The 23,971-nt window shown below is 31.6% G+C and overlaps 1 protein-coding gene across 2 annotated transcripts; it reads right to left on the reverse strand.

Moving 5' to 3' along the window:
• Positions 1-3,064: 3,064 nt before the first annotated feature.
• On the reverse strand, positions 3,065-22,495 carry LOC122515446 (cardioacceleratory peptide receptor-like). Of its 2 annotated transcripts, none has more exons than XM_043632810.1 (7): positions 22,309-22,495; positions 10,052-10,187; positions 8,792-8,989; positions 6,925-7,019; positions 6,582-6,837; positions 4,830-5,010; positions 3,065-4,690 (listed from the first exon to the last, which is right to left on the reverse strand). In XM_043632810.1, the coding sequence occupies exons 1-7, from the start codon at positions 22,483-22,485 to the stop codon at positions 4,492-4,494; spliced, it is 1,242 nt and encodes a 413-aa protein (XP_043488745.1). In that variant the 5' UTR covers positions 22,486-22,495; the 3' UTR covers positions 3,065-4,491. The 2 variants fall into 2 exon arrangements, with proteins under 2 accessions (XP_043488745.1, XP_043488746.1); XM_043632811.1 differs by having other exon boundaries at positions 4,473-4,680.
• Positions 22,496-23,971: the final 1,476 nt, after the last annotated feature.

Raw genomic sequence — 23,971 nt, forward strand, 5'->3', positions numbered from 1 at the left:
GTTACGATCTTCCTCAGACTGTTCTCCCTCTTTTGCAGATTCTTAAAGTCGTTTTCTTTCTCCTGAAAATAATGCATTATTTCCGTCTCATAGATTGCTTTTCCTTTTATGGCTTTTTTTTGTTTCGAAAAAGGATTTTATTCTATTATTTTATTTAATTACTTTCAAAACTTCCTTAATAGTTCTCAATTCTTGTTCACGTGATTCTTGAATGTGACGAATAGTAATAGTCTCACATGTTAGCCTAAGTATTTGCTGACGATACGTTTGTTCCTGTTCCATTGCTTTGTCCCAAGCTTCTTCTCTTGCGATCACCGCGTCTCTGAGGACTTGCATGTCCCTTTCCAGGATATCCAGCTCCGATCTACGAGTTTAACGTTAGCGGAACGAAAGAGACGTGTCCTCTTAAAAATTCCACTCATGAACGGATAAATCACAGAGAGAAAGAGAAAGAAAGAGCATGTGCACGTTCCTTCAAATCTTTTAAGGATTTTCTTGAAATGTGAAAGGGTATATAAAAATCATAGGAAATCGTATAGAAGAATAAATGTCAAATTAAATTATTCATAGATTTAATGTTATATTATTTACAATTCCGCGCGATTCTTTTACATTCATTTATATTTTATTTACCAATTAAAGTACCATCGGTTTCTTTATCGATTAGTTTCATTTAAATTAATAACTTTCTAACAATTAGTAAGTAAATTAACGAAATATCAAAGGAAATAATGATAATTTGTTCGTTCATCCGATAGCCAATTAATAAAATTAGTTGAACGTTAATCTATGATTACCTTGTAATTGCTACTGCAAGTATATTATTTGTACAGCTCTCTAATTTGTTCTGACATCCCTGGCAAAGGGACCAGTTCTGTACACCCTTTTCTACAGTCGCTACAATATCGGATGTTGAACTACTATTTTCCATTTTATTTATAGTGTTATCTTCCTAAAAGAATTGTGGAATAACTTAATAATTATTAGTATTTTGTTATTTTATAATACAATTATAAAGTAGAAACCACAAGAGATGATTGTATTTATTTTTCATTTATTTGTTCTTTCATAATTTGTTTATTTACTGCACACTTACTAATAGTTTATTTGATTTTTTAGCAAGTTCCGTTTCCTTCTCCATTAATGCTGTTTGCAACGAAGTCAACCTATGCTCTAACTCCTCGTTTCTACTTTTCTCTCTGTCAAGACTACAAAGAAAAAGGAAGAAATGGATTACCGAGGAAGATAATCGATTTTACCAAGAATTCCTTACCAACTTTTAAAGTTCTCCTTTTCTGCAAAAAGTTCACAACACTTTTCTCGCATCGTAACGTTCTTTTTTTCGAGCAATTTTAATCTAGCTTTGATACTTTCTATGGAAGTTACATTAGCGATTGAAATTCGTCGATCTCCAGCTGAATCGCTAACAATTTTCCTCATTTCCACATTTCTCTCTGCTGCAAACGCAGGTTGGTCGTCTCTACCTACACAAATTTTCTTTCACTTTTTAATTATTGTTAACGTTCAATTAAATATTTTATTTCTCTCCTTCTCGTTCGATTTCTTTTTTAATTGACACGAATTTAATTTGATTCTTTTTATTTTACAATTAGATAGAACTGTGAAGAACAATGGAAAGGACAATAATTCTAAAATCAAATAAACTGTGAGATAAAAATATGGAGTAGAATGAAACACCTAGGAACAAAGTGAGTAATCTTTGTTATTCTATTTCAATGTATTATAACGAGAAATGAAATATTCAGTTATCTCATCGTACGTTCTTTGAATGTTGCTCAATATTATTACAATTTATCGTAGTGTAGTTAAATCGAGCCTCTCCAGATGTATCGGTGCCGGTCGTGCTTTTGCTGTAATCCACCGACGTCGGAGTGATCCACCCAGCTGTTGTATAACTTCCTGAAAGGACGATTAATTTTCTCCTTTTCTGCTTGAATATCGACTTTCTTTTTGGTAAGATGTATATTTTCCATAAATAGATAAAATAGTTTATAAATAAAAAAATTAGTATGATCTTTGTTATCTTCTATCTAGGATGTTCTACTCGATATGATAATTAAGAGACTTAGTCGAATAATTGTCAAAATGAATTGAGAAATTACTCAAAAGATATGTATGTAACATATGAATTATCTTCGTACCTGTGGTGTACATTTCGGTACAAGGACTACGAATATTCGGGGAATGTATGTTAGAATTATAATGATCGTAAGAACGCGGAGTATTTAGATGATGCGTCCGATCCATTCCACGATCCATCGATCGACAATTCAAGCAAGACATTTTGGATCTTCTCTTTATCGATATCTTCCGACGACTAGATTTTCTCATGCAAATTTGATATTTTTATTGGCTGAGTTCCAATTTCTTGAGATTCCTCAGCAGCAGGAAAGGAAATTTATATTTTTCTGTTTTTTTTCTTCTCTTTTTGAAATTTTTACATATTAGCTATAATTGATGCAATAACAATTGTCAGTGAAAAATTAATATTTTCTTAATTGGACAAAAGTTTTTTTTTTTACAATCTGAAATTGATCATCATTTTCTTTTGTTCTCGCTAATTTCAAATCGTAGTTGAAAGTTGATATTCATTTAAATTAATTGGTAATGTTTTGCAATGAGAAATGTTCTGTTTTCTTTTTCTTTAGAAATTTTTTCTGGATATCTTTATAAAAATCTTAGCACAATTACGATCTTACGTCAAAGAAAATAAGAAAGAAAATGAGAAGCGAAAACTATAATTCAGTTTCTATTTGACTTGACATCAATGGCAGTAATTGGATTTTACACGCTTGTCGAGTGTGCTAGGCCGTAAAAGAGAATGGAAGAACACGATAAAATTTTATTTCACTGACGAAAACGAATACACGATTCGATGTTAACTCTCCTCTATTTTTTGCGAATTTGAAAGTATTCGGAAAACAAAAAGAACTTTCTAAAATAAAAGAGGAAAGGGAAAGAGATTTGTGATACGTGATTTTATTGTTCCATTTAATGAATATATGATAAATCATCGGGAATATTTTTATTGAGAGAAAATATATTTCTGTTTTTGATCATTGATTTTATTCTCTCAGTGGTATTTACAAGTTCTTGCTATTGTCGTTGGAAAGCCCATTACATTCATAATAATAAATTATTATTTTAATCGAGATATAAATTATATGAATAAATATGTATGTATGTATGTATGTATAATAATGGGATACATTGAAAGACACAAAGCTGTGAAATTTTCTTTACATATAGTATTATTTTATTATTATGTAAATTTATATTTATTATATATATATAGGTGTATGTACACGTTGGTATATACCTTCGAGCATTTTATTTTCCATCGAATTTCACCGATACATACATATATATATAAAAAGCGAAGAAAACGTCGATTTCTTATTTCCACGAGTTTGCTGCGAAATATCAAATCGATTTTCTCCTATCTGTATATATTTATATTTATGATAGATATCATGTAATCGTGAAATATTCCCTTTCCTCGTACTTGTTTTCAAGACATTTTACGATTCACTCACTTTAAGTATACGTTACTTTTTTTAATTACCTACAATATCTCATTCTTCTTACATTAAATTTATTTACATCGTCATTTATTATTTTATCTTTGTATTGTAAAGAATTGGAATAAGGTAGTTTCGATTTTAAAAGGGTGAATAAAAATGAATTTTGATCGTACGAGGATCAAACTTTTGTAAAAGCAATATAAATGCACGTTTATAATTGTACGGCCAAGTTAAAACAGAGACGGTCGTATTAATGTAGTAACGTAGCAATACAGTTTTATTATTAAAAATTATTTCTATCGTGTTCATTAAAATGTTGTTAATTTTAAAGAGAAATCGCGAACCAATTATTTTTTTAATGATTCTCCTCTCTATATTTTGTTCTTCATTAGCTTCCTTTCTCCAAGAATTTCAACTTTAAAGCGTTCGTAAATGTAGGTTAAAGCCTGTACTCGTTCAAAGAGACAATTTAAATGACGATGCGAAAGAAAAATACCTTTTCTCGATATATCCTCGATGAGATATCGAAAGGTACAAAATTAAAAGTAATTTTTGAATAAATATTGCTATGGGAAACATTCCTATTATATTGTAAATTAAAGAAAATCTTTTAATTGTAATATTTATAATAATTATCGCACTGATTGATGATAGTTTCGGTGATTTATTATTTATAACAGTAGTTCTTTAGAAGAGTTTTGTAAAAAGAGATTGAAAGGAGTATTTACTTTAGAATGAAAGACGCCTTAAAGTGATTTATTGTTAAAGTAAAGCCGAGTTTGCTTGGTCGGGTAAACGAAAGAATTGGTTGATTGGTGGGTTGCAAGTAGGTAGGCTGCTCAAGAATTTTGTCGGGAGTTTCTTCGAGAGTTAGAAAAAGAAACATAAGTAAAAATAAAAGTTTCAAATATTATTTCTCTTTCTCTCGGTGGATCTTTTAAACAATTTAAACCAATGACACCATCACGTGCTTCCTCGAAGTTGTCGAGTGCAGCATCCCTGGTCCACTTTTACGAGATGAATGTGCCGTCAGGGACGTCGTCACTGTCGTCCTCGTACTTGTGGTTTTAGCACCACCGGTGCCAAAGCAGTGATGTGGATTTGCAGTGCACCATCCCGAAACCCAGGAAATCGCCTGCATGTTCCTACCGAGCAACAGTTGCTCTTTACAATTTTTTACCATTTTCATTAATAATTTAGAACATTCTTTATTATAGAACATTCTTTTTTCTACAATTTGTAATGACAACATTAATCTTATATTTGCAATTTCGATTAACTCACCGTACATTTTTGCAGAAGGGCGTGCTAAAAAGACAATAGATGATGGGATTGGCAGCGGAATTCAATGGCGCTAGACTTTGTATAAAAGTAGCTACTGCGATGTTCGTCTGGGTTTTTGGTACGTGTCCGTAAACTTGTAGGAGATCGAAGATTATGTATGGACTCCAACAAAGGATGAATACTGCAATAATTAGAAGAATTGGGTGTATGGTAAGACGATGAATTTTTCTTCAATTTTAACGATCAAAATAATATGATAATAAACCAATTATTTTTTTAGTGATCGATCTAGTACATTGTACATGCGAATGAAAAGTAAACTCTTGTAATGGCCACATGTTTGGATCGTGATTCAGAATCCTGATAGCCATTCCGATTGTATAAACACTTTAAGAATGTTCTGGCTGAACGAACTGATTGTATTCGTTCCCTTTTAATCCGATTGCTAAATGTAGTTACTGTTGTTTCGAGCGTTCACAAGTACGTTTGAAATCTGGCCAGGTCATCGGATTTCCCTTTTTCTTTTTTTCCTTTGGAGTATTTTTTCTTCTTTTCTAGTCAAAAGACAAAAGTTGAGGAGTGATTTTGTTGTTTTTTTATCATTTATCAACTCTGTATCATCGCTCTTTGAGAGGAAAATTTCTCACTTTGGGAGAATATCGAGGGTGTCGTATCGACAGATCCCATCCTTGGACTCCTCCATTCGCGAAAGTATCGTCGTCAGCTAGAAAAGAAGAGACCTCCAAAAAGGCCAATCGCAAGAAGCGAATCTGATTAGCCCGAGCGATTTCTCGTACGCGTAAAATTGTCCCTGGCAAGATAAGGGGGTGGAGGTTGAACGATGTACGCGAACCATAGAAATCGAGATATACAGGGTGTCCTAGACAAAGTCTAGTGATTCGTAACTTTACATATATTTTTGCTTCATCTTTTATCTTTTAAAATTAATCGAAATATTAGTTACGAATGTTTCATTTTGATTTGTTCTACTTGATCTCTCGATATTTTTTCAAATTCATCGAATCATCGACGTCTACTGTTCATTATTGTATATTTTTGTTACTCGGAGAACGTTCGTGTATTTTAAATTCATACTTTGTACGAGACACATTTATATTCCTCGACATCTGTCTTTTCAATGTTCTTCAATGTAACCGAAGACAATCGTATATTCAACGGACACACTGTATATTGAAGTTCCAGGCGTATTTTGCTCTCTTCTTTCCAAGCCGTATATGGATGCTGAGAAGAGAGAAAAAGAACACTCGCTTATCTTCTTGTGGCCACGTCTTTTACGCCGTGCAAATAAAACGGTTCGACGATATTCGTGCGAGCAGGAGAATACATAGCTATCTATAGGGAAGTGTGTCGCATGGGAGAGAGAGGGTTATAGCTTTTTACTGTCGAATTCGTCGAGTCACTTTTCCTCCAACTTTCGAAAGAGCCCCTCTAATCGTACACAAATTCTATTTCATTCGAGAGCTTTTTATTTCGGTCGTAACTAAGCAGATATTTCTTGTCAAACCTATCTCCATCGATCATTTGAATTTTGTATATTAGATTTATCACCGAGCCTTCGTGAAAGAATAGATCAAAAAATCTCGGAAATAATCTAACTAGATCAAGTTAACTTTTCCATTTATTCCATTTAATCCTTGATATTCGTCGTTAAAGTCTAACTTTTGGTCAATGATAATAATAATAAAAAGTTCAGTCGTTTATTCGAAGTAGGGAAAAGTTGAAACTACTTACCGAATACTATGACGAAGGTCATCTTAACGGTTTTGATCTTTGCTCGTGGTATAAGACCCCTGGACGAAGCTCTTCTGGTATCCCTAGTTGGACCCTGACGTAATGCGCTTCCTTGTGACCATATCGTTGCTACGATGACCATATAACAGCCTCCTATTATAAGGGTGGGAGCTATGAACAGGGTAAAGCTCACCAAACTCATGTAAATCCTCCATTGAATCGGTGATCCCAAGTCTATCCAGCATTGCTTCATTCCCTTAAAAAAAAAAAAAAAAAATCGCAATATATTTTTATTATTTTATCTGATAGAGAATAAATACACATGTATTTTCTTTTCTCATACTTGTATACGTTTCTCCTCGTAGAGAAAAATGATGGGAACGCTGAAGAGTGCTGAGAGACTCCAAGCAACCACCACCAACACTCGAGCTCTCCACCCTGTGTGTCAAATTCTTCACCTTACAAATCTTTACCAACCGGTACTATAAACGGTAATATTTTTCATACGAAGAACATGGAAATAATATTCCGAACACTGGATATATTGGTTTGCTCTCTAATTAACTTCGAACACGTCTATAATTGAAGTAAAATTCTATTTAATTTTTATTTGATCAGGTTTGATTTCAATATTAATTATACGATCATTTTGTTTAAATTATGTCAAATACATAATATTTAATCATTGTTTTATAACGAAGAGATTCTCATCGATTATTTTAATTTAATAATTTTATTGAAGTGGAAACGGCAAATAAGCAAATCATTTTAATTAAACTGTATTATAAGAACATACAGGAATAGAGGGAAAAGGTTTGGCAGGGGTTCGAAAACTATTTAATCTCTGGGAAATTGCATTGACGTTAACTTTTTTACTAAAGAATTGATTATAATTATCTTTACTAACAATGAGTTAGACTTACAATTAGTTTGGCAGAAAAATTGCATTATCTCTTGCATGCTTTTGCATTAAGTTAACGGAATAAAAAGGCTAATGAGGGAAACGAGACTAAAACTGATGAGAATAATACTCATACTTCAGAACATTTGTTTTATGTATTTAACATTGTATTTTTAGTCGTAAACGCGTAAGTGGTTTTCTTATTTGGACGATTGAAAGTATCTTTCTCTCTCTTCATTCGTTTTTTTTTTATATTTGTGTCTACTTCTCTTCCCACGAGAGAGTTTATTTGTACGAGGTATAATATCAGGATGAAATGAGGCGAGAATAGAAAAGGGAACGGATTAAATCTATGAGTTATTTTGACAAGAGATTATTTGGTTCAAATATTTTTCCCGGTTAAAAGAATATTTTTATCATCGAAAAAGAACGAAAAATGTTAAACGATACGAATTTGTTGATTTTCATAACGGATTAGGAGAGTCGCGTTAGAGAAAATAACAAAGTTTAAAAGGTAAAACATCCTGTATATTATACGCACGCATATTAACATACAACTATATATATACATATATCTTTTTGAAAATCGGTTTCGTGGTTTGAAATGATTTCTCGGTCGACAGTAAATATAAAGTCTGAAAAGAGGAAAGCTTGCGACTGACTGGCGACCTTTAAATTACAGCTTTTTCTTCTTATTCCTCTGTGTCTGCCTCTTCGTCCAGCTCACCACTCTTTGGTGAGCTTTTCTCTCGAGAATAACGTGAAATGTGTGTACGCGTTTGCTGCCTCGGCTTTTTCGAATACAACTTCAAAATGTATAAGAGAGGGAGAGAGGGGGAAAAGGAAACAAGAGGTATCTTTGAGCTTCTTCTACTTATCCGAGGTAACTCTGTATTTTATAAGTCATAAAAATCTTACTTGGAGAAGATAGAGAGTGAGAGAGAAAAGTAGAAAATGCAAGGTGTTACCGATCCAGCAATTTACTTCTTTTCTCGAGCTTTATCGTTATATTTCTCTGTGTACAATGGTCGGACATCGCAACTCACGATTATTTTTATATATTGCAGGTACAAAAGGATCTTCTCGACACTTTCTCTATGTTATATCGTATATATATATGATATTTGTTTCAAAGTACTCGCAGTAAATTCGAAGAGAATCTTCGTTCTCCATTTACGAATTGTAGAAGAGATTTTGGAAAGCTCATAAAGGTAAATTCGAAGTAGCAAATGAAATTTTATCGTCGACCGGATTATTATTTATCTAGTATGCTAACGATTATTATAACAGTAAACAAAAATATACTTACAGCTTCCTGAAAAGTTCATCGGTCGAGTAATGGCATCGTATCTGTCGATCGATAATGCAACCAATACATAGGTAGAACTATAGGTGACGACGGCTTGCATAAACCGGATGAGTTTGCAGGCAATGTTACCAGCATGCCAGGTGACCGTAGTTCTCCAAATTATATCCGTCAGAACTGATATCAAACCGACTAAAAGATCTGTGAACATGGATGGATAGTGAAGTGGTATGATTCATCGTAGTGCGTTATTATTAACTGCTATCCGAGTTTCGTCCACTTCATTTCCAAACGAATAAATATACAGACCGATGTAGGTGACGTCATTACGCGAATTCTTGAAATAAACGACGATAGTAAGCGAGGAGGAAATTAGAGACAGGGAAACGATCCTCTTTATACTCTTTCCCTATCACTTTGCAAACGTTTTACTTTGCGATAAACTCTTTTTTCTGTTTTAATTTTATAGAAAAACAAATATATTTTTATACTTATTGTCAATCGTAGAAATATTCTGACATATTTTGAAATTTTTGTCATAACAGACATGACAAGAATAACATATGAATGAATGGTTTTTCTATAGTTTCTTTTGCACATGATAACTTGTTAAATGTACATTCTACATTTGTTGTTTTATATCCGCAGGTCATGCTCATGAAATATTTCTGATTGAATCTTCTACCAACCAGATCTACCCTTGTTAGAAATATTTATATTTTCTTCGTGATTGACAAAAGGATAATATGAAGATGTGATTTCAAGAATATCGTTGATTCTCAAAGTAAGATTCCATTTCTATGAAAACTTTTTAAAGCGTTATCCTACCCTCCCATCATTATTTCTTATAGGAGGCTAACTTTACCCTTATAATTTCTTCATATTTATTACATTTCATATAAAAGTTCTAATTGAATAAAAGTGACGACCGACAATTGGTGAGCAATGTAAGATCCTTGAAACAAATTCGTGCACGGTGAAATGAGAATGTCAGATTTAAATCGACAGATTAATTTGCAACGGAAGAACTAATTTGATATTTTATCGAATATAGATCAGCGAAGAATTAATAAAAAAAAAGAACAGAAATTTTTCCAGCGTGAAATGAATTTCCGTTTAACAGTTTCAATTTAAACTTACGATTATTAATTCTTTTTTTTTGTGATATATTAAAAAAACAATATATTTGTAAGCGTTTTCCATGAAATTCTATCGGTATGGTAATAATATACTAAAATAAACTTTGTAATTGATTTAGTTAACCTGCGAAAGCCAGTTGCTTGATGAAGAAATCCATCCGAGATTTTCGACGTTTTCCCAGCAAGAGACCAGCTAGAACAGCAGTGTTACCAGCAACGATCACAGCGAATAGTAACCACAATACTGTAAATTGTTCGGTCTGCAAAAGTGGAAAATCATGGTAAAGATACGTGAGTAAACATTTAAGAAAACTTGATACGTATTTATATATATAACAAAATATATTTTGTGTATTAATTGTATTATTTTATATTATTTTTAGTTACTATTTTGTAGTTAATTGTATTATTTATATAATTAACAAAAAAAAGGATTGACGTGCTCTCTGTGATATTTTAATCAGTCATTGAAATCACGAACGTCAGGAAGTCTTCTCTCTGTTGCTCGACGTCTTTCTCAAGAAAAAAAAGCTCGAACAACTAAGCGAAAAGCACGGCGTCGAGAATTAATAGGCGACATAATGTTCGTGGCAAATCCAGTGTTGTTGTACTTGAGAGACGACCGAGAATTATTACAATCGTCCCTCCACGAGATTCTCATCTATTTTCTCCGTCGTAAAGCGAAACGCACGCTATTTCGTCGTCTTCCTCCTCGTCATCGTATCACCAATTTTTCTTTTTTTCGCCTTTTCTTAAGGCTTCTCGAAAAATAGAAAAAAAGGAGAGGAAGAGGAATAGAGAGAGAAAAAGAGAGAGAGAGAGGAAGGAAGGAAGAGATAGTCGTCATTTCAACATAATTGATTTGTTTGCGTAGGTGAGCAACGACGAAGGTGCTATTAACCAACTTCTCCTCCTCCTTCTTCTCATACTTGACTCGATTCAAGTTAAGATATCGCCCCCTTCTTAATTGCTATGCCATTCTCATAAATCACATGCGCTATGTGCTACGACTACCACCTACCTGTATATTTATCAGTAGGATAATTACGCGCTCGACTTCTCCCCGAAATTGCGACGAAAAGAGAGCAAGAGTATCTTGTTTTTATTTAATTTTTTTTTTCTTTTTTTTATTTCGTGACAAAATTATTCTCTCTCTTTCTTTTGATTTTTTTCCTCGACAAAATTTATTTCCACCATTCTTTATCTCTTTCTCTGGTCGTCAATATCTCTAATGTTATTGCAAAAGAATGTTGGATCGTGTGAAAAAGTAGAATTTTATATTTTCGTATATATATATTGTTATGAAATGGAGACTTGTTATTTTGATTATTAATTTATATGATAAATAAATAGGCAAAGAGTTGATTGATTTAGCATTGTAAATAAGTCAATTTTACTCTTTAATATTAATCAACCAAGTGCAATACAGCAGGGAATAAATCCAATTTAATTTATGATTTAACATTACAAGACTTATGCGATATGCATGAGATGTATTCATATATAGATATATATATATATATGTATATATATATATATATTTTCAGAGTCAGAGTATTCGCGTTCTTTGAAAGGTTGGAAAAATTGTATTCCTCGGTTTATTTACTTAATCGCTGTGAAAATAGAACGCATCTTCGTGTTCCGGTATGAAGAGCATTTCTGTTCTTTAAAAATAATCTCTCGTAGAAAGAGCAGTCAGTTCTTAAATCGTTTCATGCAAGTTTCTGGCAAATATAGTATGTACGCATGCATGTAAGATGTACATAGCTGAGATAAATCTCGTTCATCTATTTTTTACTTTCACGAAGTAAATACTTTGGCAAATTACTCCAATCTATTAATTGTCTTCGTTCGTTGTCTGTTTTATCTCGTAGATTTTTTCTCTTCTTTTTTCAACAGAGATAACTAAGTTCAAAGTTTCACGAGAATTTCGAATAGAACCCTTTCCTCTCTCTCTCTCTCTCTTTCTCCTCCTCTTTGTTATTTAATAATCGAATCAAAGTTCTTTTTTAATTCGTTAAATCAAACACGAAATATTATCGATAGAAATGATTTCAAAAGATACCTCGTTACTTACTGTTATATAGAAATCAATACTGACAAGATCAGTCTGTCTCCTCGAATGGAAACTCGTAGGATAATACTACTCTCCTAGAGCGATAGCTACAAGCAACGTTAGCGAGTACTAGAAATCAGTTCGTCCATTACTCACTCAGCGAATAACAAGCTATAACGTACTATCGTACGCGTATCGTTGATGGTAGTTACGAAATTGCAACGTTTCATATATCTATCTATCTATGTATGGATTTATATACGTAAGACAAACGTATATTGATCTAAAAGCATCGAATTAGAACAATCTTAATCACAATACTGTATACTTAATTGATCTGCTATAGTACTTTTTAAAACACTACTACTCTATAATCTTACTTACCTACTATATAATCTTTAAAATGCATGACAAATTTTCAGACGTACAAGGAATCGTTTTCTTATATATTTTTTTATTATTTTTTAGTTATTATCATCAAGATTTGAAGAGATATTTTCAACGTTTAATAATAAGTCTACGAGTACAAATGAATCATGCTTTGTGGAAAGGACATTTAAGCTAAAACGTGAACGAGGATTGATGATGATGACGGTAGTAAGAGTAGTTCAGTGATCTTCTCCAGTCTACGTCATCGTTGAAGGCATCGTGTGAAAGACGAAGGTGAAGAAGGGGATCGAAAGGGATCGTAAAACATCCTATTTACGTCCACGAACGCAGATTACACCCCTCGGGAGTATAGGACTAGCCTGTGGCGACAGTATTTTCTTCCAAACGTTAAATTATCTAGCTATCGTACGACAAAATATCGTCGAATCGACGAATCTCCGCTCGAATGAAATACTCTCCTGGCTAACATTAATCTTCTTCTCTTTCTTCCTCCCTCTTGTAATCTTTTTTTTTTACCACACACAGACTGGCCTACTTCCTTCTGAAGTTATAGGAATCAAATTGATCTCTCTATGATTTTATTAAGTAAATAACATTTTGTGCATAGTAGAATTTAATTTTATTACATAAAATTTAATTCGTGGTCGACAAAGTACCAGAAAGATAAATTTGTTAAGAGAATACTTGAGCGAGGAAATAGAATTGTAGGAGCGAAGGAAGAGTAGAAAGAGAATTGTGGAGAGAAATTGAGAGAGTAACGAAGCAAAATGCATCGATTATTTATACTCGTCAATTGATACCAAAGGAGGAAACGTTGAAAACGAACAAGGGTGTAAATCGTCTGGTTGCAACGTTCAGAAACTTGTTAAAATTTCAAACAACTGGAAAGTAGATTTTAACGTGACAGGATTCTTGCTTAAGTGAACATAGAAACTAGAAATAGGAAATCTGCAATGAGATAGAAATGTAATAAGTAGTAAGCGAAAGTTTCAATGAAAATTACGTGTTATATTATTTTGGCGAACCACACTAAAAAGATTTTTTCTTGTAAACGAAATTTGTTAGAACGCATTATTGTTAACAAATAATGTCATACGTTCTTTCTTTTTACCTTTCGATGTTTCCGTTGAAAGAGAAAGAAAAAGAGAGAGATGGCCGTTTTAATTAAAAATTTTAATGAACGTACACGTTACGAAATCTGTACGAGCATGCATATGACACACTGCGTTTTCGAGAAAGAAGAATAGTTTTATAGATTCATTTAGGCGCGTGGTTAGATTCGTTCCGGAAAATCCGACATAACTTTTGCTTGTTAAATTACTACAAATTTTATAATTTACGTATTAACACCTCCATCTTCCAATGAATATTATAATATACTTTAGAATTATTTAGCGAAAAATTGGTTTATAGTTTGTCGAGTAATTAATGCACCCTGAAACTAAAAAATTATTCTTAAGCTATACAGCAAGCCAGTTCTTTGCAAGAATTTCATTTCTTTACAGAATACTTCGTTAATTGTGTAGAGGGTATTGTGTTAATCGAACTCGACTATTTCTCTGTATTTTCTCTGTTCTCAAACATGTTTCTCAACTACTCTAATTACTACGTTCTACCATTTATTTGCGATTTATCGAGTAAACAATTCTCTTCAACATATTTTTTCCACATTTTTGTTACGAGAGAGTAATTAACTTTCGTGTTAATTACTTAAAGAAAACAAAACCATTAGACCAGGTTTAATATCTCGTTAGCTTTTTTATCAAGCAGAAAGGCATATATGTATAGTAGTTAGAAAATTGAATATTTATAATTAATAAATAATATTTATTATAGAATATTGAAATTAAGAATGTATAAGATAAAATTTCGAGTTGTAATAGTAATCGATGATGTATTATAGATTAATTCACTCGACAAGACGCATAAGAAGGTTTGTCTATCTTCCAAAGTTTCTGTATATAGTTCAGTAAGATAAACTTATCTTTTTTTCTACCACATGTTCAATCGGAAGAAGTTTGGTATCGACTTGCGCTTAAGTTGAAAGCTTAGCTACGATGAAACTACTAATATTATAAACTAACAATAAAAAACAGCCTTCGGTAATGAAAATTTTACCCCAAGCTGAGTAAGATGAAAAGAATATTGTAAATAAATTAGAATTATAGTTATTAATTTATGTAAATCATGTAAGTTTTTATTTTTTTGTACTCTCTATTTCTAATTTGAATATTTTTCTTGTTTATTTACAAAACTTAAGATGTGAGATATTAAATTATTTTAATTCTTTTTATCTAGAAACTTTTATGCATGTATTTTATTTAGTTTTCCTCTGTTAAGCTTTGTACGAGATCTTTCAGCTCAAGGATATTATTAATTATTAATAAAATAGATAAAATCTCTGAGGAATCTCTGAGGAATATAAATATTATTCATGTAGTTACATTAGAATATTTAATATTAAATGTTAAAATTGGAATTATTATGAATCATTCCTAGGAAACGTATAAATGTATTTGCTGTATGTTAGTGCATTTATTTTCTTTTCTTTTGAAGAAAGAAAATACATTTCCCTACGAATCTACATTATATTAAAATAAAATGCCAGGAATATTATTTTATAGTAATTTTAAAATGGTTTACTTTTTGATTAACGTTGTCTAAAAAGACGGAAATGACGTACATCTAATGTAACGGCATTTGTTTGAAGGGAAAAACATTTTAGCTAATTACTGAAAGAAAGGTAAATTTATTAAGACGAGACTAATAATTAAAATTTTTCTTAATTTTTTTCATTTCAAATTTTATATTATAAGTTATATTTTAATGCAAACTTTAAGAAATAAATAATTTTTGCAAGAAATGCATTGGCATTTTCTCCACCAATCAGCGAATAGTAGGGGTAGCAATGCGTTCATTGGCCAACGGTCATTTCAACTTCGTCCTTCATTAAGTGGAGTCGTGGTGTTAATTATCCTCGTAATTAAAAGTAATTAGGTATTTTTTTAAAGAAAAATGTCTTGTGATATATCAATCGATAGCTAAACAAGTGATCTTTGTAAAGGTGCAGTATAAAATTACAATATTATAGCGTTAGACGGAGATATTCGCCAAAATAAATTAGTTTCTCGATGTAACGGTCATTTTGCCAATTCATTTTTGTCTAACTAAAAAACAGGCGTTACATACAGTGCTACAGTGTGCAGAGGTAAAATATTTTAGTTAATTAATTAAAAAGTAATTATTTATCTCAACGACATCGGATATTAACATTGTTTTTGATTTATTTCATATATTTTTTTAATATTATATATTTGCATGTAATTGGCAACCAAATTTTGTTTCCAAATAGCTCCGCTGTGGCGCTGCTTACTTGTGGGGGTGGAGAAGAAGGACCCCCTCCTGGCTAACGGTCTTATTTGAATTTATCCTTCGTTAAGTGGTATCGTAATAATCTTAAGTGGTATTTCTAATTAATAAAAAGTGATAAGTTGGTTTTTTCTAACAAATAATTTCTTCTAATATATTAATCGATAGTAAAAAATACGTGATCTTCATGAGGCTGCGTTAATAAGTCAGTGTATTATAGTGTTCTTTAAATATTGGCAACATAAAAAAAGTGATCGGTATTAGGTGTACTTGACACTGTTGCCATTTTGCTGAGATTGTTGAAATTATCCAGGGTTGCCATTTTTCGCGGATTATAATTATAATTAATTATAATATATTATATATCTATAATATAATTTAAATAAACTATAATAGAAACATTATATAATTACGTATTTTAGTTTAAATAGTATTTTAATAATTTCAACGGTTTTTTAAAATGGCAATGGTATTAATAATTTATTTTTTTTTAGTGCATATTGTGATTCATTTATTGTGAGTTTAAATAGTGATAAAAGGCAATCAAAAGTGATAAAGGGCAATTAAAAGTGATAAAAGGCAATAAAAAGTGATGAAAAGCAATAAAAAGTGATGAAAAGCAATAAAAAGTGATAAAAAGTGATAAATAGTTCTATCATCGTTATCCTGGGGCAGGATGCTCATCATGCAAAGGACCATCAATGATTCTGGTTCATTTCCTTTTTTTATTTTTTAAATCTTTATTCTATAAATCTATTTTCAATGGGTTTTACAATTATTTAATGGCAATGGGATTAAGAATTTATTTTTTTGTATTCTTTACAGCTTTGATAAAAGCAGAATCATTCACCATCCTGTGATCCTGGGGCAGGATGCTCATCGTGCAAAGGATCAGCAACAGCTCGGGTAAGTAAATTTATTTTTTAAATCTTTTTTCAATAGTTCTTACAATTATTTAATGGCAATTGGATAAAGAATTAATTCTTTTGTATTCTTTGCAGCTTTGCAGCTTTGATAGAAGCAGAATCATCCATCATGGTGTGATCCTGGGGCAGGATGCTCATCGTGCAATCATCAATGAAGATTCGAGGTAAGAACAATTCTTTTTTTAATGATTATACAATTTTTGTATTCTAACAATGACGTTAATAACTTTGTTTTTATTTCTTTTTCAGACAATCATTGCAATCGTGCGCGAGGCAATGGACGGGAATATTGCATCGTTTAAATAAAATGAAAATCGCGAATTAGATGCACCGTTCGTCCGTTCGTTCGTTCATTTCAATCCGTTCGCGTTTCGCGGTTTAAATTCGGGCGCGTCTCGCGACATCAAATTTAGAAAGATATATATATTTAAATTGACTGTATGCAACGCAGTCTTGCTGTTAGGGTTTGTTCGTAAGTTTGATTTTAAAACAGTCATATAGACTGTTCGCGTATTAGAATCAGTGCATCACTGAAGATCAACGAGAAATAAGAATAAATAGGAAGAAGAATATCGGTAAATACATTTATTCATTTTATAGCTAATAAGCATTTACATTTTCTTGTTATTACAATGAATTTATTAAACATTTCGTTTCAATTCTTTTTAGATGATCAATGGAATGTGGCCTTATCGACTACCTGAGATCAACCCACATCACTTTCAACCTTCCTCAATTTCCACTTACATCGCGGACGAGTGTTTTGGAGCCACCATAGAACTTCTCAAGTAGTGAGCAACGAAATTTAAAGTCCCTCCAGTGCTCAATCATGCCGAGGATGAAAGGTCCGAATCGGCACGAGTTACTGGTTGTAATTATTCCAAGAAATTATTGACGAGCACATGAGTAATTCATTTTGGAATTACTCATGAATAGTAAATTATTGTTTATTTATTTTATGTGCATTTATTATATCAGGATAGGATCTTCTTGTTTCATCGGTTTAATTCATTAATTTAACAGTGCAACCAATTGATGCACTTTCTTATACACTTCGTTTTTTGCTCGAGTTATTAATCTTAAAATTCTGCATTTATTTACTTAATTTCGTACCTAAAAAAGTATGTAATATTGTTTTATATGGCTTGCTTTTTAATTAGTTTATCAATCGTGATTTCAATATATCAATACTTTAATATTATTAGAATAAATGAACAAGAAGAGCAACACAACCCGCGAACGGATAGATTCTAGCAATTAAGTGATGGCGCAAAGTACAATTCTTTCATTAGAACAGCCAACTTAATTAAAGGAGTCGTCCGAGGTTTTCTATATATATATATTAATATTTTCTTTTTGTTAAATTCTTAAATTCTTACATTTTTTAATTTTTAAATTTTTAAATTCTTAAATTCTTAAATGTTTAAATGTTTAAATTTTTAAATTTTTAAATTCTTAAATTCTTACAAACAAAAATTAAAATCAAATAACTTGTAGAGTCTTAGTCCGCTTAAATCTATAAGAAAACTATTTTATATGTTATTAATCAATTTTTAGATTAGGATTTTCAGCTTCTAATAAACTAATCTCCCGTTTCTCCCCCCATACTTTCTGCGTTCTCATCTATGCGTGTGCCCAGGTGTTACACGTATGGGTGAGAAACAGTTTGTATGGGTTTAGTTTTAAGTTTTTCCCTTATTGGCGGCTGTCATTGTGTTAGTGATTGCACGGTGTACTTGCACCTGTGTGTGCGTAATAGGTAGTGTGCATAGTACATCGTTTCGCGATAATTATCCTTATATAAAAGTTATTGTTTAATGAAAATGTTACTTGTAAAGTTACATATGTAATATATATATTATAAATAATATAATATAATATTATAAATATATTTAATTTTTTTCATTTTTATACGGTTTTGCATAGTAGAGTTACTGCATTTATTTGTGGAAACTTTAATATACTCGTATATTACTAGTATGCATATATACTAGTGTATACCTGTATTTTTGCATTAGTTATTTATGCAATAATCACTAGCCTTGGCAGACGATTACAGCATTTGGTACGTACTCCCATAAGTTTAGAAAACACGCGGTTGAACTAGGGTGTCGGAGATGCCCCGGGGCATGCTCTCTAGTGTAGGCTTTTGCACCCTGGTGGTATGTGTGAGAATCGTGGAGTGAGTGGGTGGATATGTACGTATATTTGATCGTTTTACATATTGCCAATATATAGGCAGGTAGCATACTTAGGTGTGAATGTTTTTTTAATTTGTAAGTAGGTAGAGACCGGAGAAGTCGCGCGATTGTAATTTCCACTCAGGAGTGGAAAATTGCTTCTCCGGATATTATACAAAGTTTCAGCAACCTTTAGATTCATTTATTATTTAAATATTTCTTGTATTTTTTCCATATATTGCTGATACTCTGTACCGCGAGATATAAATCAGTATCGAACGATTCAAAAGTCTTTGCGTTCTCTTAAAAATTAAGTTTTTTTCGAAAAAGTAAAGATTGCTGAATACGTTGGATACTTACTTAATATTAAGTATATTAACGCTTTGCTCTTTAGTAATTCCTACTGAATACTTCATTTGTTATATATGTATAGTAAATTCAAAGTAGAGTAAAGGTAGAAGATAAAAGTGGTCGAGTAAAAAAGTAAGACCATATTTAATTTTTTAAATGCAAAGTGTTAGTAATAGGTTCATCGATTAGATCAAATATCTGTTGAGGCATTCGAGCGAATGTAACTATACGGTTGTTTCGGAAATCTATTGTAAAATGCGTTTAGAAAAAGCCTCACAGTAGCGTATAGGCATGAAGAAAGAAGAGGCATTATGCCGAAGAAGGCCCCACTTAATTGTGGCTGAAGAGGCCTATTTATGATGAGCCATTTCTTCAAAGGATGCAGCATATTCTGTGTTCCTTTAAAAAAATGACTCATAATTTTATCATATTTTTATTATGCTCGTCTCTAATTTTCTTCAATTTGTTCTTTTTGTTATTGTCATTTCTGTTCGCAGGTAGTTTTGGATAGAAACGCCACTTTTATCAGGCGTGTTGGCAAGTTAACTGGAAAGTCTATCTGTCCCAGATATTATCAATAATAATTTAATATCATATAACTAATATATGTTTCTCTGTTTTGTTTCAGGTGATCTTCGTTGGATTTGCTGATTTCTTTTTTTTTATTTTTTTTTTTTGCCGATCAGACTCCTATCTACAATTTTTATATATGAATTCATGCATTTCTATAACAAATAAAAAAGAATATTAAATTTATAGAATCTAATTATTTAAAGTTGGTTTTTTTCGAATTTATTTTATATATTTTTCAAATATATATACAAAAGAGTTTTCAAACTTGTTGCACTTTTTAAATTTATATAATTATTAAACTTGTTGCACTTTTTAAATTTGTATAATTATTAAACTTGTAGTTAATTAAATTCACTATTTAAGAATATTTAATACTGTGGAAATGCATACATAATTTATTATTACAAGAATCAAATATTAATGATAAAAATGTATGTTTCAGGTGCATCAATCTACGTGTTCCGTTTTTTGTTACTAGTAACCCATACACAGGTCATCCATACAAAAGACCCATCGATCCATAATGGCTATAACATTCGGTGCGTTTTCAAAATCTTTTCATTTCAAATTATAACTTAAAATTAAAAAGAAGTTATATCATAAATCTAATTAAGAGATAAATAATTTAGATAAAATTGTATTATTATTTTGGCGGAAATGATAAACGTATTGAATATGCATTGAATTTAATGAAAACTCAAAATTAGCTTGGTTTGTTTTAAATCATAAAACTTTTATTTATATATTATTGCGTGAATATATTTATAAGCAGTGTTATGCATTCCTTGTCACAGTAATTTTGAACACGCAGGTCGATAATAATTTAATTTAAACTTGGAAGGATCGTAGAACTCGGCAAATTAATATTTCATTACATTTTCATACGCACGTCAAGTCATCATTATAATCTCATACATTTTATAGTATCAAATGTATAAAGGAGATATTCTTGTGATTTAAAAAAGTCTGCTAAATAATTAACAAACATACAAAAATTCATTTAAATATTAATAAACTCTTCGATAAATAATCAGTCGTTTAGCATAGATTTTCGTCTGCTTCTCGTCTCGTCAACGACTGTTAGAATTTAAATAATATAATACTTCGTGAAAAAAAATATAAACAGTCATAATTATAAAACGGTATTGCCTAAATAATAACTAAATAAACATCGTTATCGTTCGCGAGTTATCGTGTTAAAAAAGAATAATATTTTTACGATACACGCGTCGAATTTGTATTAGGAAGACTACCGAGCTGTATTTGTCTCGAGTTGAATTATCGTTAATTTTGTTCTTTTTTATTCTTTTGTACAATCAAATTTATAATTCACTGACTAGTTAAAAAATATCTTTTCTTTAATGTCTTCGTAAATAATCGACAAATGATCGATTTACGTACTTCTTTACAACAGCAGCCGCTACGAAATATTTCATTCTCGTTTTTGATGCGACGTTAATTGATTTTTTCATTATAACATAAAATTTAATACAAGAAATCTTCTTTAGCGAGCCCATTTAACGAGTTTCTTCGTAAAAAAATACAATAGAAGAGGAGGAGGACTTTTGGTAAAGGATTTTCTAGGATATTCTAGGATAATACCTACGACTACTATCGCGAATCTTGATTTCCGGAAAAGAATACTTTTAGGATCGGTAGAATTGAACACACTGATATCGATTTAATAAAGCTTGTTACAATATAAGTAGATTTATGTTAAAATTCTCTCGAGACTCCTCTTGCAAAGCTAAGGAGAACACGTTCTCATACTTTTCACATTTTATTTAATAATTCTTCGAGAACATAATTGCAGTTAGTAATAAATTACATTTAAAATGGTACTCGCGTTTTAAAACTTTGTCGAAATAAATAAATATATATTATTAATAGAGTCTCTCGGGATAATAAAAAAAAGTTACAAGATTTTGCAGCAAAGAGAAGCTAACGAACGAGTCTTTCATAATAAATTCTTTGAACAACCGCGAAACGATTATTACTGCAAGGAGGCCGATCAAAGCACCTGGAATTTCCTTCGAGAACGATAAATTGTAGAACTAGTCATTTCTAACGCTTTTTTTTTAACAACCGACCGGTCTACGATACTCTTTGGATTCCATCAAACGTCCGAGATATTCGCGATTATGAACTGCCGATAAAACGATTTAGATTTTTTCTATTGATTCTAAATTTTCAAGACTATGTTTAGTATTTCCTGAATATTTAATCGAGTTATTTAATCGAGATCGTTGAATCACTTGTGTGAATGAAAGATTTCGTCTCGGGTAATGCAAGGATATATTGTTTCTCAAAGATATTCTTCAAGTATTATACTTTATTCGAATATCAAAGGATAACTCTCTAGTGCAAATACCTTTCCTTTTAAACATTAATCTTTTTAATAGAATACAATTGAATTCTATTTGGATTGTGGTATTGAAAACGATGATTAAACAATTGATTTTGTTATATCAATTTCTTTGGCGAATTTCTCGAAAACTAGTCACAACAAATAAGTAATATAATTAAAAATATTTACCTCGTAGAAATAAAAAGAATCAATCTCCTCGGTTGCGTTAACGTCCAGAGAAGTGATATTGAAATAATCCTGCATTAGAAATATACCATCGGTTGCATTTTTATCAATAGCGATAACAACGTCATCGCTTTGATTTCGATTACTTCTTTGCTCTCTGTTTTGATCGACTATCGACATTTTGTAGGATCTTCTATCCTTCCTTACTTTGTTTTCTTCTCCTTCTCTTTCCTTCTCTTTTGTCCACAATTATTAATTCTTCAACGTTGTATATTCTTGAAATTTTGTAATAGGCAAAGATCTCGCGAACATCTTCACGAAAATTCTTTCTCGATCACTCTTCTTTTATCTTCATTTTCATTCGATTTTAATAATAAAGTTCGCGGCACCTTTCTTTCCTCTTTCTTCCAAAAAATTATCTTCTTTTGAAGCATCTTTCAAATAAAACGAACAAATAATTCTATGAGTATATGCGCGCACATACACAAATGTAACACAGTTTTTTTTGAAATATATGTTCCGCATTGTTCGTTGAATCGAAAATCTACATCGTGCACGCATAGGTGTGTGGGATTCTACGAGATATTTGTTTTAAATATTCCTCCCTTCTCTCTCGCAATTTCTTTTGTTATATTTTTCTATGTAATGTTCCGAACACGATAGGAGAAAAATCGAATACGTATGAGACTCGGATTCCCTTCTGCCCTTTAAGTTTCTTTACGTAGGTAGAAAACGTTATAACTGTATATAGAAATATGAGGGATCGAGTGATATACCGAGAAAAAAGATCATTACTCGTCGGCGATATATAAAAAAGTATTTTTCGAGTGGAATGTTGATAATAGAAAAAGTACAAATTAAATATAAAAAGAGATCAACAGGTGTTGCGATATGAAGGAAGAATTAATTACACGAGTAGTAGCACCGTTCGAGCATTGTTTCAAATTTAATTCGAAAGAAGAGATCTAAAGGATTTATTTTCATGCCAGATGAGAAACAACTCGGCATCGTACTTGTCTTAAATAATTCTCAACGAGGGACACTCGTCCGGGGAACAAAAATCGAAGCTAGGGAAAGAAGAACATTAACAACAAAATGAGGGTAAAGACGTCGAAGAAGGGTAGTTCGGTTTTCTCGTTAATCTTTAGCTCTCGAATCGTAAATCCCTTAGCTCATCTATCGGATAATATCCTCGCCACCTGTTTTTCTGAAACTTCTTCGAGAATCGATTGTACCGCCTCGCCAAAGCAAAAAAGGAAAATCCAGGGAAAAAAGTAGAGTGGGGTGAAAAAAAAGAACCCAGGAATAAAATATCTATGGACGACCTGGAGAAAAACGAATCAGCGTGATGTCGGATGTGATTTCATCTACGTGAAATCGAATCCGTTCGATCCCCTCCAACAACCTCTTTCTGGATGAATATTTTCGTCAAACGATCAGCTTTTTTTTTTATTATTCGGAAATATCTCACTATTGCGTATAAAAATGATAGTCTTTTTGAATGAACGCGAGGACAAATTTCGATTATGAGAATGAATATGTTCGCGTTGAGTTAAAACACTTTAAAGGGATCGATCGGCTTATCTGTGATACGCGTTAGACTCGATTACCGGGCATTCTCCAATGCAAATCTAATACGACCCGATTGTATTGACGTATAATCAAG

The sequence above is a fragment of the Polistes fuscatus genome, unplaced genomic scaffold (genome assembly GCF_010416935.1).
Source record: "Polistes fuscatus isolate 324 unplaced genomic scaffold, CU_Pfus_HIC Scaffold18, whole genome shotgun sequence".
In the NCBI taxonomy this organism is placed as follows: Eukaryota; Metazoa; Arthropoda; class Insecta; order Hymenoptera; family Vespidae; genus Polistes; species Polistes fuscatus.